This window comes from Trichosurus vulpecula, chromosome 4 (assembly GCF_011100635.1).
Source record: "Trichosurus vulpecula isolate mTriVul1 chromosome 4, mTriVul1.pri, whole genome shotgun sequence".
Lineage (NCBI taxonomy): Eukaryota > Metazoa > Chordata > Mammalia > Diprotodontia > Phalangeridae > Trichosurus > Trichosurus vulpecula.
In genome coordinates, this window is record NC_050576.1 from 194700863 (window position 1) to 194716719 (window position 15857).

Consider the following 15857-nt stretch of genomic DNA (forward strand, 5'->3'; position numbering starts at 1 on the left):
TCTGAGATGTGGGCGCATCAGGCAGTCATCTGGAAATGAATGTGTTGGGACCGATGCTCTGTAGGAACTGGGTTAAGTTTTGAGCTTAATCTACCCCCACCTCTGGTTTAGGTAGTATAGGGATGTGTTGGGGAAAATATTTGTATTTTGTTCTAGCTGTATCTTTGAAGTAACTATTCCTTTGTAAAAGGTATTTAGTGTTAAATGGAACAAGGGGAGGAGGGATTATTGGCCTTCTAAAATGGAGGTAACACTGGTAGTTGGACTTGAGGCGATAGCATTAGGAAAAAAGATACCAACAAACTCTGAAGGGTACCCTAAAGCCTTTTGGGTATGATATAAGCCTTCAGAACCACAGGCTTGGCTCTGTGAAAGGGGGTGGGGTGGGGCAAGAGCTTATAAATTACACATAGAATACAATGCATAACACCATATTATTTTGGTACTGAGAGCACTAATACCACTTTTATAGTAACTATCATGTATATAGTCATGTTTTAGGATAGGTGACGTAACCTATTTAGAATATGTTCAAATATGCCCCAAAAGCATTTATTAAGCACTTTCTACAAGCAAGTCACTATGCTAGGTGCCAGGGAATGCTAAGACAGACAAACAAAAAGTCCATGCCTTCAAAAAGCTTACATTTTCCTGGGTAGACAGAACACGTAAATGGATAAGTATATTCATGATATTTTGAGAAGTTGAGGAGGAGGCAAAAGAGAGTACTGACAACCAATGGCAGCAAGGAGATAACACATGAACTGAGCCTTGAAGGTGTTGGAAATATCCATAAATAAAATTTTTACACAGGAGTGAGTGAAGGAAAGATTTGTTGTGACTCTCAAGAGGGGTCACCCATGCTGGAATGCACAGGGGCCAAGACACAGAAGCAGAGCAAGTTTTTATAAGGTTAATCATTTCTGGTCCATCCCTTCAGAACTGGGATTGGTCCCAGCTCTTCTGTGGTTACAATCTCCTCCATATTGCCATTTGTATTGCTCTTTGACACGATCTCCCTCCCCATCATGTGATACATGCACAGATAATGAGGCTCTAATTTTATGCGAGGTGTGTCAGCTACTATGCATGAAGCTATTAAGCATGCATACTACAGGTCTAGCTTACCCTTTGCCCTCCTTTTAACTACAGTTCTACTTTTGAAAATTGTTTCTTCTTTTCTCAGCACTCTCATCTAATCATGTGACTCCCAGGCATTTCTTTCTGTGGAGGACAAACTTTATCTCTTTCTAACAAAGGCAAGATGGAGATTCTTAGAGGCAGAGGGGAGACCATCCAAATTGTTAGAAGAGGAAACCATGTTATATGTAGTTTGCTACTCTACTAGCATGGTTAACTGTTATATTTGGAGAGGAGAATTGAACTGCTTTACTTCCAACTAATGGCTAGATGCTGCCAAATGCAGGGACTATCTGAATAGACTGTAATGAACAGCAATGAGGTGATTTGTGAGTTTTACACATTATCATTTGTGTACAAATGGCTGCCACTGTAATGCTTGACAGCAATTCTGTTAAGAAAGGGGAGCAAGTCATGGGAGTTAATTTAATTGGTGAAGAATTATGGGGAACTGGAGATAACTTCTTGCTTAACAGTATTTTAGCTAAGGACATTAAAAGATATGCCTTTAAATGAATTTTTCTTGCAAAATGACACCTAGAACAGGATGTATTGGAAGCTTCCTTTGTATATGTCAAATTCAGCCTGTGGCTTTCCTAGGTGGTAGTTTTTATTATTCTAAATATGGAGCAATTCCAGACTGTGTTGTATGTACCTTTATTGTTACTGTAATATAACTCATTGTTGAGTAGGAGTTTTTAACCTAGGGTTTGTGGAGTTTTTTTTAATACTTTAGTAATTGTATTTCAATATAATTGGTTTCCTTTGTAATACTCTGCATTTTATTTTATGCTTTTAAAAGCATTATTCCAAGTAGAGGCCCATAAGTTTCCCTAGCCAGGCAAAAGGAACCTTACAGAGTGATATTTTTTTAAAAAAAATCACAAACCAAATGGTGAGAAGGAGTGATTCTCAAATGATTTTCCATGACAATTCTCAGTTTGAAATTAAGTTATTAATTACATTTTAGGTCTCTAGGGGATAGATTGAAACAAGAGGTGAGCAATCATTCCCCTTCATATTATTTTTTCCACTAAATAACAAATGCCTCTGGAAATGAGTGGTTTTGTGATAAATCAATGACCCCTCTGGGGAAGGAAAGAGAGAACACAAAAAAAAAACATATTGAAGGATATTCTTTATCATCAACAGAGGCCCTCAGGTGGGCTGCAAGTCCTGAGTAGGACTTGGGGCAGGAGGGAGTGGGGACAGCAATAAAGATGTCTTCCCAACTTTCTCTGTTATACAAGAAAGGTCCCATCTCTGCTATGAGTGTTGTTTTATCTGTGTTCTTTAAATCTCAGAGGCTTTAGGATGGTGATTGCCTCTAGACCTATTCTTTGGGGGCGGGAACTCTTTAAACATTATAATTGGTTGAGAGGGCAGAGGAAGGGAGAAAAGAGTCTATTTTACCCATGACTGATTTTGTAAATGTTTGAGCCTTCTTCTCATAGAGAGAGAGAGGGGCCTGTTCTCATAGACTTGGTTCTACTCTGAGAAACTTTTTCAGAGTCCAGGGGCCCACTGCTGCATGAGTGGGTATTGGTTCATAAGGGGCCTCGTGGAAGAGTAAAGAACAAAAGCAAGTAAGTTTGTTCATTGCCTGAATTTATGACTTGACTCTCAACTTCTCTGAGCTATTTGTGAGAGACTCTAAATTATAGATGCAGCAAATAGATTAATTTTCATTAGGGGCCTTTTGGTTCAAACTTTATATATTGGGGTAGCTTGTATCCATCTGTGAGATGAACTAGCTGGCAGTTTCTGGGAGCTGGAATAAGCTCTAACACCTCTATCTACACAACAGTAAAGGAAGTTCCCCTAAATATTATTCATTTTTAATTGACTTTGTAGATTTAGCTTTGGAAGGTCTGCTTGTCTATCTACTAAAAACATAAATTATGTTTTTCTCTTTTACAGATGATGGGAAAGTAGATTTCAAGGACATTGTCAAGAGATTCCTTAAGAAAAAAAAGTCACAAACAGCCCAAAGTGAGTAGCCTATTTATTTCAGTATTGCTGTGTAAATTGTGATTTTTTTCTGCCTTTCCAACAAATATACTTTTATTTCATTTTTTTTAGTTTTTTTTAAAGTTGAAATATAGTCTGAAACAAAATGCCAGGAATGCCAAACTTTTCCTGTATTAAAAAATTGATGGTAAACTTTTAGTTGAACAGTCAGCCAACCAATATTTATTTTATGATTATTGTGTATACCAGATGTGGTGTATGTAACACCAATGTTACTAGAAGCTGCTGTGGAGGTGTGAGACCAACAACACACCAGCACACAGGAAAGCTGCTAGCACAGATTCTTCAATCTGCTTTTCTGAAGGAAAGCAACTTTAAGGGGTTTACAATCTTATTTTAATTAAACATACATACATCATTCACTTAGTTCAGGGGGAAAAATCAGCACCCTAAACTTCAGAATTACAAGCAGAAATTGTATAAACAGAGCAAATATCACAAATCAGCAGACAGGGCTTCTAACTGTCTGTGCAGTTACCAGAAGAGAAGCACCAACATCTGGGTTTTCAAAGCCAGGGGGCTCCTTGATGGCTACCCGGATTCTCATCTGGCCAAATCACACAAACACTCTTCCAGTGAGTGAGTCCCAAAGCAAAATGCTAACCTCAGAGTATATATATACTTCTTCAGGGTCAGCCCACAGAGGGCATCACAACCATGTGATTCAAACTCATGTGACTTAAGGCTTTCTTGTGATTTAAGCAAGTCGTCAAAGACTTTTGATTCCATCAAAGGCAAGACTTAATCAAAGGCACTTGATTGCCTTAGTGCTGAGAAGCGCTTCAAAAGAAAAAAATAGCAAAAAGTCCCACTTTGCTTGCCATTACAGTGTGCCATAGTAGATAGAGTGCTGGAAGCCCTGTTTTCAAGTCCTGCCTCTGACACTTATTAGACCTATGACCATAATCAAGTCACCCTCACAAAACCTCTAAGACTTATCTACTGAATTATATAGATGGGTTGTGATAATGGTTGGTATTCCACTTATCTCTGATGTATACCAATATCCACATACTATGTGGATGCTGCTTTGAGAGATGGTGTGGTGTATCAGAGAAGCTAGTGAGAGAGTGAGTTTCAGTTTAAATACAGAAAGTTTTGTCAATTTGCAAGAGTTAAATAAATGGATAACAAGGTAAGAGATATTATTACAAGGTAGTAGAAGGCAGGTCAAATCCTATTCTGGACAATCCAAATAAGAGCTAGATGAATTTCAGGGCATCCTTCCCCACTTAATTCTTTAACCCTCCTACCCCACATGAGTGTTCTTAGCCACTCTGGGACTTGGGGAGAGGATCGGGATTATCATAATTTGGTTATTTTGCTCCTAAGGCATCATAAAGAAGCCTATTTAATAAAGGTCCTTAAAACTTCAGTATTTGAACCTGAATTGGTCTATTCAATGTAGCTGTGAGCCAAAGCTTCCTCTATATTCAGTTCTGATCCTCATCCGGTACCCTTAGGAAGAGAAAGCCTCAATCTATCTTAAAGTTCAAATGGTAGACTGGGGTAAAGGCTCAAAAAGGGAGTGTCTATTGGCCAAAAAAGTCAAGTAGATATAAACCACTTGCACTTACATCAGCTGGTGTCTGACAGAGCATTCCATTTACAGTAATCTGGTATTGATTAGTAATCAACCACTCTCAAGAAAAAGACAGTTTTACGACTCATCCACATTTTAAGTATGGAATATTTATCCTTTTATATTTTGACATGAATTAATTCCCCCCCCCAATGTAGTCATTTAATAAAAACACCAAATACTTGCTATTTCATCCCAAAGAAGTAAGCTGTTAGTAGTTTGGTTTTTTGGGTTTTTTTGGGGGGGGGGAAGGTAGGGCAGTTGGGGTTAAGTGACTTGCCCAAAGTCACACAGCTAGTAAGTATGTCAAGTATCTGAGGCCAGATTTGAACTCAGGTCCTCCTGACTCCAGGGCCAGTGCTCTAGATTCACTGCACCACCTAGTTGCCCCCAGTAGTTTGTTTTACTAATTCACTCCACAATCCATCATCATCTACACTATGCCAAACTGATTCTGTTCCTAAAGCACAGATTAGACCGTGTAACTCCTTTGCTCAAGAAGGATCGGTGTTTTCTCATTTCCTTTAGTAAAAGATATAAACCTATGTTTGGCATTTAAAGACCTTTTCAATGTGGTCCTAACCTATCTCTCCAAGCCCCTCACATGCTACATACACTTAAGTCAAAATGATTTCATTCCGTATACTAACTCTGTCCCTCGTGTTTGGAACAATTTTTCCTTGGGACGTCTATCTCTTGGGACTCCTTTAGCCCTTTGAGACTCAGTTTGATAGCTATGTGCCATAATTAATAAGGCACTGGAATAGGTGTCAATCAATCAATAAGCATTTATTAAGTGCCTACTATGTGCCAGCCACTGTGTTAAATGCTAGGGATTCAAAAAAGAGGCAAAACACAGACCCTGACCTCAAGGAGTGATTCAATATGCAAACAAATATGCAAACTAAAGTTGAGTAATTAACAGAGGGAAGGCAATGGTGATTAAGAAGGGTTAGGGAAAACTTCCTGTAGAAAATGGGATTTTAGTTGGGTTTTAAAGGAAGCCAGGGGGGTTAATAGTTGGAGTGGAGGAGGGAGAGGGTTTCAGGCACGGGGGACAGCCAGAAAAAATGCCTGGAGCTAAGAGATAGAGTATCTCGTTTGTGGAACAGCCAGGAGGCCAATGTTTTGTTGGATTGAAGAGTACATGTTGGAGAGCAAGGTGTAAGAAGACTGGAAAAGTATGAGGGGACTAGGTTTTGAAGTACTAAATAGAGCATTTTGTATTTGCGTCTGGAGGCAATAGAGAACCACTGGAATTTATTTAGTAGTGGGTGGGGCATCAAACCTACATTTTAGGAAAATGACTTTAGTGGCTAAAAGGAGAAGGATTGGAGGGGGAGAGACTTGAGGCAGACAGACCCAGCTGCTAGCAGGCTATTACAATAGTCCATATGTTAGGCAATGAAAGCCTGCCCTAGAGCGGTGGTAGTGACAGACGAGAGAAGAGGGGTATATTCTAGAGATGTTGCAAAGATGAAACCAATAGCCTTAGCAACAAATTGGATGTGGGTTGGGAGGAGATGAGAGAGAGTGAGGAGTCCAGTATGACTCATAGGTTGCATGCCTGAGAGACTGGGAGGATGATATTGTCCTCTCCGGTAATGAGGAAGGTAGAAGGAGGGGAAGATTTGGGGGAAAGTTAATGAATTCTGTTTTAGACATAATGAGTTTAAGGTATCTACTAGACATCAAGTTTGAATTATCTAAAAGGCAGTTTGAGATGAGAGATTGGAGGTCTGCAGAGAGTTTGGAGCAGAATAGGTAGATCTGAGAATCATCAGCATAGGGCTGATGAGATCACCAAGTGAAGTAGTATAGAAAGAGAAGAGAAAAGGGCCCAGGATAGAATCCTGGGGACACCTACATTTAGAGAGTGTGATCTGGAGGAGGATCCTGTAAAGGAGACAGAGAGGAAAACCAGGAGAAGAATGGTCCTGAAAACCTGAAGAGAAGAGGGTATTAAGGAGGAGAGAGTGATCAACAGTGTCAAAGGCTACAGAGAGGTCAAGGAGAATGAGGATTGAGAAAAGGCCATTGGATTTGGCAACAAAGAGATCGTTAGTAACTGGAGAGGAGGTTTTAGTGGAATGATAAGGTTGGAAGCTAAGACCTGAGTTCAAATTTGTCCTTAGACACTCATTAGCTGTGCTACGGTAACAACAATTTTTCTAGCAGTTACTGTGGTTGTGTAAAACCAACAACAACCAACACACAGAAGACCGCTAACACAGGTTCTTTGATCCACTTTACCAAGGAAAGCAACGTTAAGGGGTTAACAATCTCACTTTAATCACACACACAAATATTGTTCATTTAGTTCAGGAGGAAAAACCAGCAACCTAAACTTCAGAGCAAATACAAACAAATTAGAAATTACAAACGTCAACTGGTAGATCTTGTCTGATTCAAATCACAATTCATAGTTACCAGGAAAGCATCAACAGGCCAGAGGGCTCTTAACGGCTGCCCAGAGTCTCTTCAAGTCACACACCACTCTTCCAGTGAGTGAGAGCCCCAAGGGAAGACGCCAACCGCTTGAGTTTATATATTCTGTTCAGGGTCAATGGGCGTCACAACATGCAACTCACCCCACGTGACCTAAAAGCATCACAAACATGCCTCTTAAACCCACATGGCCTAGGCTTTTCGCTTGAGGCAAGGAGGTCCTCAAAGACTCCTGATTTAATCAAAGAAACAAAGGCCAGACTCTTCCGGGGCACTTGAGAGAAGAACAGAAAAAAGCAATGCCCTGATTACCATTACAGCTACCCTGGGAAAGTCACTTAATGTTTGATTTCCTCATCTCTGAAATGGGGATAATAATAGCACCCAGGGCTGTTGTGAGGATAAAATGAAATAATATTTGCAAAGCACTTAGCACAGTACCTACTACATAGTAAGAACTTAATAATGTTTGCTTCCTTCCCTTACCTCTTTATGTCCTTCAAGGGGTCTTTAGGGATTCTTCTAGTTGTTAAACCCCACCCCCAATCACAATGTTGTATTTATTATATTATTTATTTAATTTATCTGTGAACATGTTTCATTCCATTAATAGAATGTAAGATCTTTGAGGACTGTCTCACTGGTGTGTTTACCCAGCCCATAACATTTAATAAATGGCTATTCATCAATGGTCATTGTAAAGGGACTAACTCAAGACATGATTTTGCATTCCATACTGCTGTTAACTACCTATGTGACCTTGCCCATGATGCTTCACCATTCTAATCTCCCTTATGTCCAAAAGAGAATTTTGGTTAGATGATATTTAAGGTCACTTCCATCTCTAAACCCAATGGTCAGATTTTTAGGAGTGATAGAAATTTTTAGTTATCAGGCTACTTGACTGAGACCAGATATCCAAGAACTTCTGTATTAGAAAATGAATAAATATTTTTCTTCAAATAAAAATTTTACACATTTCTTTAAATTGACATACCAATTATTTTAATCTTTGATTTTTATACACAAATAGAAATACAAAAAGCAAAGAACATTGTCTCTACTGTATCCAGTGGGATGGTCCAGGTTGAGGATTTGTCACCTACACTGGAAAGCTTTGGAATCAAACTAACAGATGATATGCTTAATGAGACCCTGGAATATGTTGGAACTGACGGTAAGTACGACTTTCTCTCAGGTTATTTACACAGTACATATGAGAATATATATTCTTTCTAGTGGCAAAGCTAAAATTTCAGTCAGTTGCTAAAAAAGATAAAAATGGGGGATGGAGTGAGGTAGTCTAGGCAATCACCTTTCCTTTCAGAAGAGTCTTTCACCCTTTTTGGAAAGGAAAGTTGTTTGAATAGTGGTGCAAGTAAAGGTATAGTAATAAAAAGTTCCATAAGCCTTTTACAAATAGCTCCCCAAATTCTGATATATCAGCTTTAGCTTATTCAAGTTATACTTACTGCTTTGTGTCTAATCTGCATCCATCAGTATTGTGCAAGGTTCTCTGTAATGTTAACTTGTTTGACACAAGATAACTTCCATTTTCCCCTGATGGCCAATACATCATTTCATTATAATTACATTATAAATACTTTACTTATAAATATTTCGCTTACTTTATACTTAACAAATTTCAGTGACTCCTTATTACCTCCAAGATCAAATGTAGTCTTCTGGACTTTAAAGCACTTCACAGCTTGGCCCCTTCCTACCTATCCAGGCTTTTTATGTTTCACTCCCTTTCATGTACTCTACAATCCACTGGTTCATTTGTTCCTTCCATATAACACTACATCTCACAATACAATGTCTTTGCATTAGTTGTCCCCCAAACCTGGAATGTTCTCTTTCTTTACCTCCATTTCCTACCTTCGCTGGCTTCCTTCATGACAAAGTTCAAATCCCACTTTTTGCGAGAGTCCTTTCTAGGTCTTCTTACTGCTAGTTCCCTCCCCCTTGAGATTGTCTTCCATTCACTCTGTATATATCTTATATGTACCCAGTTGTTTACATGTTGTTCCCTCCTACCATGCTCTAGGGTGGTGCCATAGTGCACAGAGTGAACCACCTTGGAGTCAGGAAGACTCATCTTCCTGAGTTGAAATCTGGCCTCATATACTTGCTAGCTGTGTGACCCTGAGCAAGTCAGCTCTTTTGGCTTCAGTTTCCTCAACTGTAAAATGGAAAAGGAAATGACAAACCACTCCAGTGTGTTTACCAAGAAAACTCTAAATGGCGGTCACAAAGAGTTGGACATGACTGAACAACAACCACTTGCCCCATTAGAATGCAATCTGCTTGAGAGCAAAGACAGTGTTTTTGCCTTTCTTTATACAGCCCAGTATTTAGCAGTGTCAGGCAGATAGTAAGTACTTAATAAATGTTTGTTAATTGACTGGCACTTCCATTTCAAGAGAAACTGGAAGTAGGGAAGTTCTTTTTGACTTAGAAGGTGAGGTTCCCTGTTAGAGGAGCCACAGTTTAGGCAGTCTTAGTTTATGGATTAAGCACCTGAGGAACTTGAAGAAACATGGGGCTCTCTATAGGTCCTCCCACTCCTCTAGCTAGTGGGCCATATTCAAATGGCCTTTACCAGTTTTTCTGAGGTGAGAAATCAATTCACTGTTTTATAGCTGCCCCTTAGGAACCAAAGGTGAAACTTAGTTGAGTTATCCCACAGATGTGCTTGCTTCTGTAAAGGGGTTCAAAAGCCTATCCTGATCCTGGCCCTCAGGATATCTGTGCAGTTAAATGTGCAGATCCCTGACTGTGAATCTAGTTCCATTCAAAATACATATTCAACACCTAGTATGCCAGGCAGTAAGCCAACCAGTTTGGATACAAAGACACAAACAGTCTCTTCCCTCAAGGAACTTTCATCCTACTGAGGAGAAATAGTCATTGAATAGACCTGGCTTCAGACAAACTGAAATCTGGGAAAGACCTTAATTTAAAAAGCCAAGATCACCCACCATGGGCCATCACCAGTAGTCTTTACCCATACTACACAAATTATTCTCAAAATTTGAGAAAGCTCACTAACAGATTAATTTTAAGAGACCAAGGGTAGTTTTATTACCTAAGCTAAAGAAGGATAAAGTGCAGAAAGAGAACAAGAAAACAGATATCATTAATGAATGTAAATTTTGAAATTTTAAATAAAATCCTATTCAAATAGACTGTAGTGATTCATCCAAGAAATCATTCATCATGAGCAAGTTGGATTATGCCAGGGATGCAAGGATGGTTCAACATTAGGAAAATCATCAACATAGTTATTTTAAAAACAAAAAAGTCCAAAACCACATGATTATCTCAATAGTATGCTAATAGATATGGAAAAAGCCTTTGACAAAGTGTAAGACTCATTTATACATTAAAAAACGCTCTCCAAAGTATAAGCAAAGCATGGTCTTTTTTTAATATCAGAAAGAGTATCTATCTAAAACCAAAAGCAAACATCATATGCAACAAGGATACACAACTACTTTTACCAATAATACAGGAGTGAAAGCAAGGATGCTCACTCTCTCCACTATAATTGTGGAAATGCTAGAAATAGCAAGAAGACAAGACAAAGACAAGCATAAAAATAAGTAAACAGGATGTAAAACTATCCCTTTTGCAGAATTATATGAATATAACTACAAAACACTCTTTACTACAAAAACAAAAACATACATAATTGGATAAAAATTAATTTATAAATTTACTGTCCTACAAATAAAACTATTAAGGGTTATTGTAAAGAACTTTTCAAAAGTATAAAAAAATTCATCTGGAGGAATAAAAAATCAAGAATCTTAAAAGATCAAAACAGATCAAAAATCATCAAAACTGTTTAGTTCTGTTTAAAAAATGGAAAGGTTGGCCAAAGAAAAAAAATTAGATACATAGATCAAGAGGACTGAGACAAAGTGGTATTCTGGTCAAAAAGTAAGGGGATACCAACTACTGGTGTAAGGATTCACAATTTGATTCTTAAAAATACTGGGAAAATGGGAAATCAATTTTGGGAGAAAATAGGCTTAAATCAACATTGTACACCATATGCTATAATAAGCTCCAAGTGGATATATAGCCCAGATCTTTTTTTAAAAGGTCATATCATAAACAAATTAGAGGAAGATGGAAAAAAACATTTTTTGTGATTATGGATAGCGGAAGAATGGCAAAAAGGATTACAGGACATAAAATTGAAGATATTTTGTGCAAATCATGTTATACAATTTGCAACAGCACTCCAAGATACTTTGAAAGGAGAATATAATTGATTTGGTTTTCTTCAACTGATGGCCAATTAAATTTAATAAGCCTTATCTGTTATGTTTTAATTATAGTAAACACTTTAAATCATTTTGAGCAAATGGCTGTTACTGAAGTGTTTGACGGTAGTTTTTTATTTTTATTTTATAAAAATATTGAACAGAACAGAACCAATGATAATTGCCAGTAATCAGTCAGTGAACATTTATTAAGTGCCTACTATATACAGGACATTGCACTAAGCACTAAGGAAATGAATAAGGGTAAAATATATAGTCCCAACCCATATAGTCTAGTGGGAGAAACTGAAAAGTGGGAGAGTGGGTGTGGAGGAGAGAGAGTCCCTGGCTGGGAGGCATGGGGACAATGAAACCAAAAGAGTGTAGCTACTGGGAAATGATGAGGATGGCTGTCCTAGGCAACTTCCTTAAGAGGAGGAACTGGGAGAAACCGACCATTGTCCATCCTCTATGCCCTCCAATCAGAGGCAGGGAGGGGCCTCAGGGGTAGGGGGAACTGAGGAGATGTGAGAAAACACACTTGGTTGTAACTAGTTTAATTTATATTTGGTTATTTGGTTAATCTTATATTTGATTATTTTACCAGTTCTAACCTGTCATGGAAAAGTATTTATCTTAAAAACAAAAACACAGCACAACACTCTTTGGAAATAGCTACTTTAATGCCACACATTTAATTTAAGACTAGTATGACATGTTTCTTAACTGAATTTATATGACATTAACTGGTCACATATAAGTGCTTTTTGAATTTTTTGCACAATTAAATGTAGAATTTAACAAAAGCTTATTCTCCATTTTGAATCATCCTTGTGACTTTTCTAGGCAAATATTTTTGCTTCATCAACAAAGAGCAAGTATAGAACAGTAGAATTAGAAGCAAATTTGCATTTTACAAAGAGGAGACTAAGGCCCAGATAAAAATGACCCATCCATGGCAAATTCAGCTAGTTAGCTTTAGTGATGGTATGTTCTAAGTTTAACTTTTCTCTCCACTGAAATATCTTAATTGACTTATTCCTTCCTTTTTGCAGATGATGGAGCAGTGGATTTAAGGAAATTTGTGAAGGAACTATCTAGGGATGAAGAATTTACAAAGGACGAAAGTGAGTATGAATTTTAAAGTTGAGATTAATGACATCCATTTCATTGCTGTTCTGAAATGTAAATTTTGACATTTTTTTAAATTGTGACTTTTTAGATTTAAGAATTTGACTTTTTACTGGACTTCCTTCTGTCTCCTCTCTTCTCACTTTCAATCAGTGCCTGGTACATAGTAAGCACTTCAAACATGTTTGTTGATGGAGTGACTCGATCAACAAGGATTTCGGAAACACTGATTTGGTGTCAGGCACTGTGTTAGGTATAAGGATACAAATACAAAATGTGAGCTAGTGAGACACAGCTTCCCTAATTTGTACTATTGTTTTAAATAACAATTCACCCCTTGCTGCAATGTTTGGTGGGTGAAGTTAAACCAATCAACTTTATTGAGCTTCTACTTTATATTAGATATGTTACTAGGTGTTATATGATATAGAAAGATGCCCCCTGACATGAAATATTTTAATAACATTTTATCTTATTCCCAATTACATGTAAGGATGATTTTTAACATTAATTTTTAAAAAATTTAGAGTTTCAGATTTTCTCCCTCCTTCTCTTACTTCTTTTTCCTCCTCCCTCCCTGAGATGATAAGCATTTTGATATAGATTATACATGTGTAATCATGCAAAACTTTTCCATATTAGTTATGTTGTGAAAGACACAAACCAAAAGAAAAATAATGAAAAAATTAAAGTGAAAAACAGTATGTTCTCATCTGCATTCAGACTCCACCAGTTCTTTCTCTGGAGGTGGGATAGCATTTTTGTTCTATCATGAGTCTTTTGGAATTGTCTTGAATCATTGTATTGCTGAGAACAGTTAAGTCATTCACAGTTGATCACTGCTGTGTATAGTGTTATTACAGATAGCAAATATTATGAGTTCAGAGAAAGGAGAGATCTCTGTGAACTCTGGTGGACTGGGAAGGCTTCACAGACTTGGGCTAGGTTTTGAAGACTGGGTCAGCATTGCTGCCTGAGTGTGCAATTCGGAAGTTTCCAGGGATTCCAAAGCCAATGTATAACTCAGAGCAGGATTCAGCCAAACAAGTCAAAATCTTCTGCTGCCTTTGTTATCAATGACCCAACGAAAGTGTATGCATAGATCTAGTCACGTCATTCCTCTACTCCAAACCCTGTCATGTCTTCCTGTTTAAAGTTCTTTAGATAACATTCAAAGCATTCCACAATTCGATGCCACACTACTTTTTGTATCTCATACTACTCTACTCCATGTGAATTATTCTCCAGTCATTCAGTGTACCCTCTATGATGTCCACACACTTATGTTACCTATGCCTAGAATATCTTCCTTCCTCCCGACTTTTCATCTGTTGGAGGTGAGCAAGGGGTGTATTGTAGGCATAGAGGACAAACTCTGCAAAGGTACAGAAGCATGAGACAAAATGTCAAGCCAGGAAACTGATAATAAGTCACTTTGACTAGAACACAGAATGTGTAAAGGAGGCTAACATGAAATAAGTTTGGAAAGGTAGGAAGGTATCAGATTATGAAGGACTTCAGATGTCAGGCTGAGGAGTTTGTATTTTATCCTGAAGGAGGAATCCTTTGAAGATATTTGGATAAGGAAGTTACAGGATTAGACCTGTTCCTCAGAGGGGGGAATGTTTTGGAAGATTTGTGAAACCTGAATTGAACAGAGGAGTAATTGGAAGCAAGGAGATGAATTTGAATGATATTAAAATAGTTCAGACAAGAGATGATGAGAACCCTAAGCTAGGTTAGTAATCATGTGAATGGGAAGAAAGGGATGATTGTGAAAGGTGTAGAAGTATAATCAATAAAACTGGATCTAACTACTTTGATGTTGGAGGGGAGAGAGGGAAAGAGCCAGGGATGACTCCAAGGTTGTGAACCTACATAACTTGAAGGATGATGGTGCCATCAACAGAAAGAATGAAGTTTGGAAAAAGGAAAGGTAGATTTATCAGGAAAGGTAATGAATTCCCTTTTGGAGCTGGTAATTCCATTGCAATATCTGAGTAGAAATATCTAGCCAACATTTGGTGAAGTGCTATTGGTGTTCTGGAGAGAGATGATTTTATATACATATATGTTTGTGTATGTATATGCATCTACATACTTGTGTAGATTTTGTAGTCATGTGATAGAGAGGATAGTTGAATACATGGGAGCTGATGGACGAGAGAAAGAATGGAAAGAGAGGAGAGGAGGATGCCCAAAGCAGAGCCTAGGGATATCACCATGCCTAGTGGGCAGGAGAAAGATAATTCAGCAAAGGAGACTAAGAAACACCAACTAGACGCTTAGAAAAAGAACCAGGATGGAATGTGTCACAAAAACCAAGAGAGAAAAGAGTGTCCAGGTGGAAATGATGTTTCACAGTGTTAGTTACTAAGTAGAGGTTGAGATGAATGACAACTGAGAAAGTCCATTGGATAGAACGACTGAGATAGTTGGTAACATTGGATAGAATAGTTTGTAGAGTGTCAGGGATCAGAAGCCAACTTAAAAAGGATTAAAAAGAAGCTGGGAGGTGAGGAAGTTGAGGCAGCAGGCATAGGTCACTCTTTCAAGGTGGCTTGACAGTGAAAGGGAAGAGAGACAAAAGTGTGAGGGTCAAGGGAAGGATTTTTAATGATAGGGAGACAATAATGCAAAAAGAATTTTGAAGAGAGAGCCCATATCAGATGGCCTCTTTTTTTGTTAATGTAGGTGAAATCCTCTGCTTAGAGAAGGGTGGGAATGGTAGGGGGTCTTAAAAAAGAGAAAATTTGGAATAGTCATTGTAAGGACTATAATAGAATCATTCAGGGAAAATTTAGAAAAAATGCCATGCAACAGTGAAAGTCCAGTTGAGATTAGTTGACATTCATTTATAGTAGACTTAGCAGGCATAGTTGCATGCCTTTTTCCAGCAGAGGAGTAGGAGCAGAGAAGGCAAATAGGTTTAGCCAAGGCTGGGATATGGCAAGGCATGAACAGAGATTCAAAGGTAGAAGATAATGCATAGTTGGATTAGTGAAATGACATTGTGAAGAAAAGGAAGTTAAAACCAGAGCAAAGGTGATGGATCAAGACAGGAGGGAAAAGTATGGTGATTGGAATTTCTGGTGAGAATGAAGAATAGGTATAAGAGGATTGAGGGTAGAGGGAGAGATGGAAGAGATAGGAAGTTATGATCAGAGTATGGACTTTTAGAATCATAAGTGAACAAATGAATAAATGAACAAGACTTATCAGGCACTTACTATATGCCAAGAACTGTG

General features: G+C 38.0%; 1 protein-coding gene across 1 annotated transcript in view; it reads left to right on the top strand.

Moving 5' to 3' along the window:
• The window catches only part of EFCAB13 (EF-hand calcium binding domain 13), a 196437-nt gene that overhangs the window by 136325 nt on the left and 44255 nt on the right, over positions 1 to 15857 (top strand). The window contains exons 42-44 of the mRNA XM_036755639.1: positions 3061 to 3132; positions 8235 to 8378; positions 12534 to 12605. Coding sequence (XP_036611534.1) covers positions 3061 to 3132; positions 8235 to 8378; positions 12534 to 12605 — 288 coding nt within the window. The remainder of the gene's footprint in view (positions 1 to 3060; positions 3133 to 8234; positions 8379 to 12533; positions 12606 to 15857) is intronic.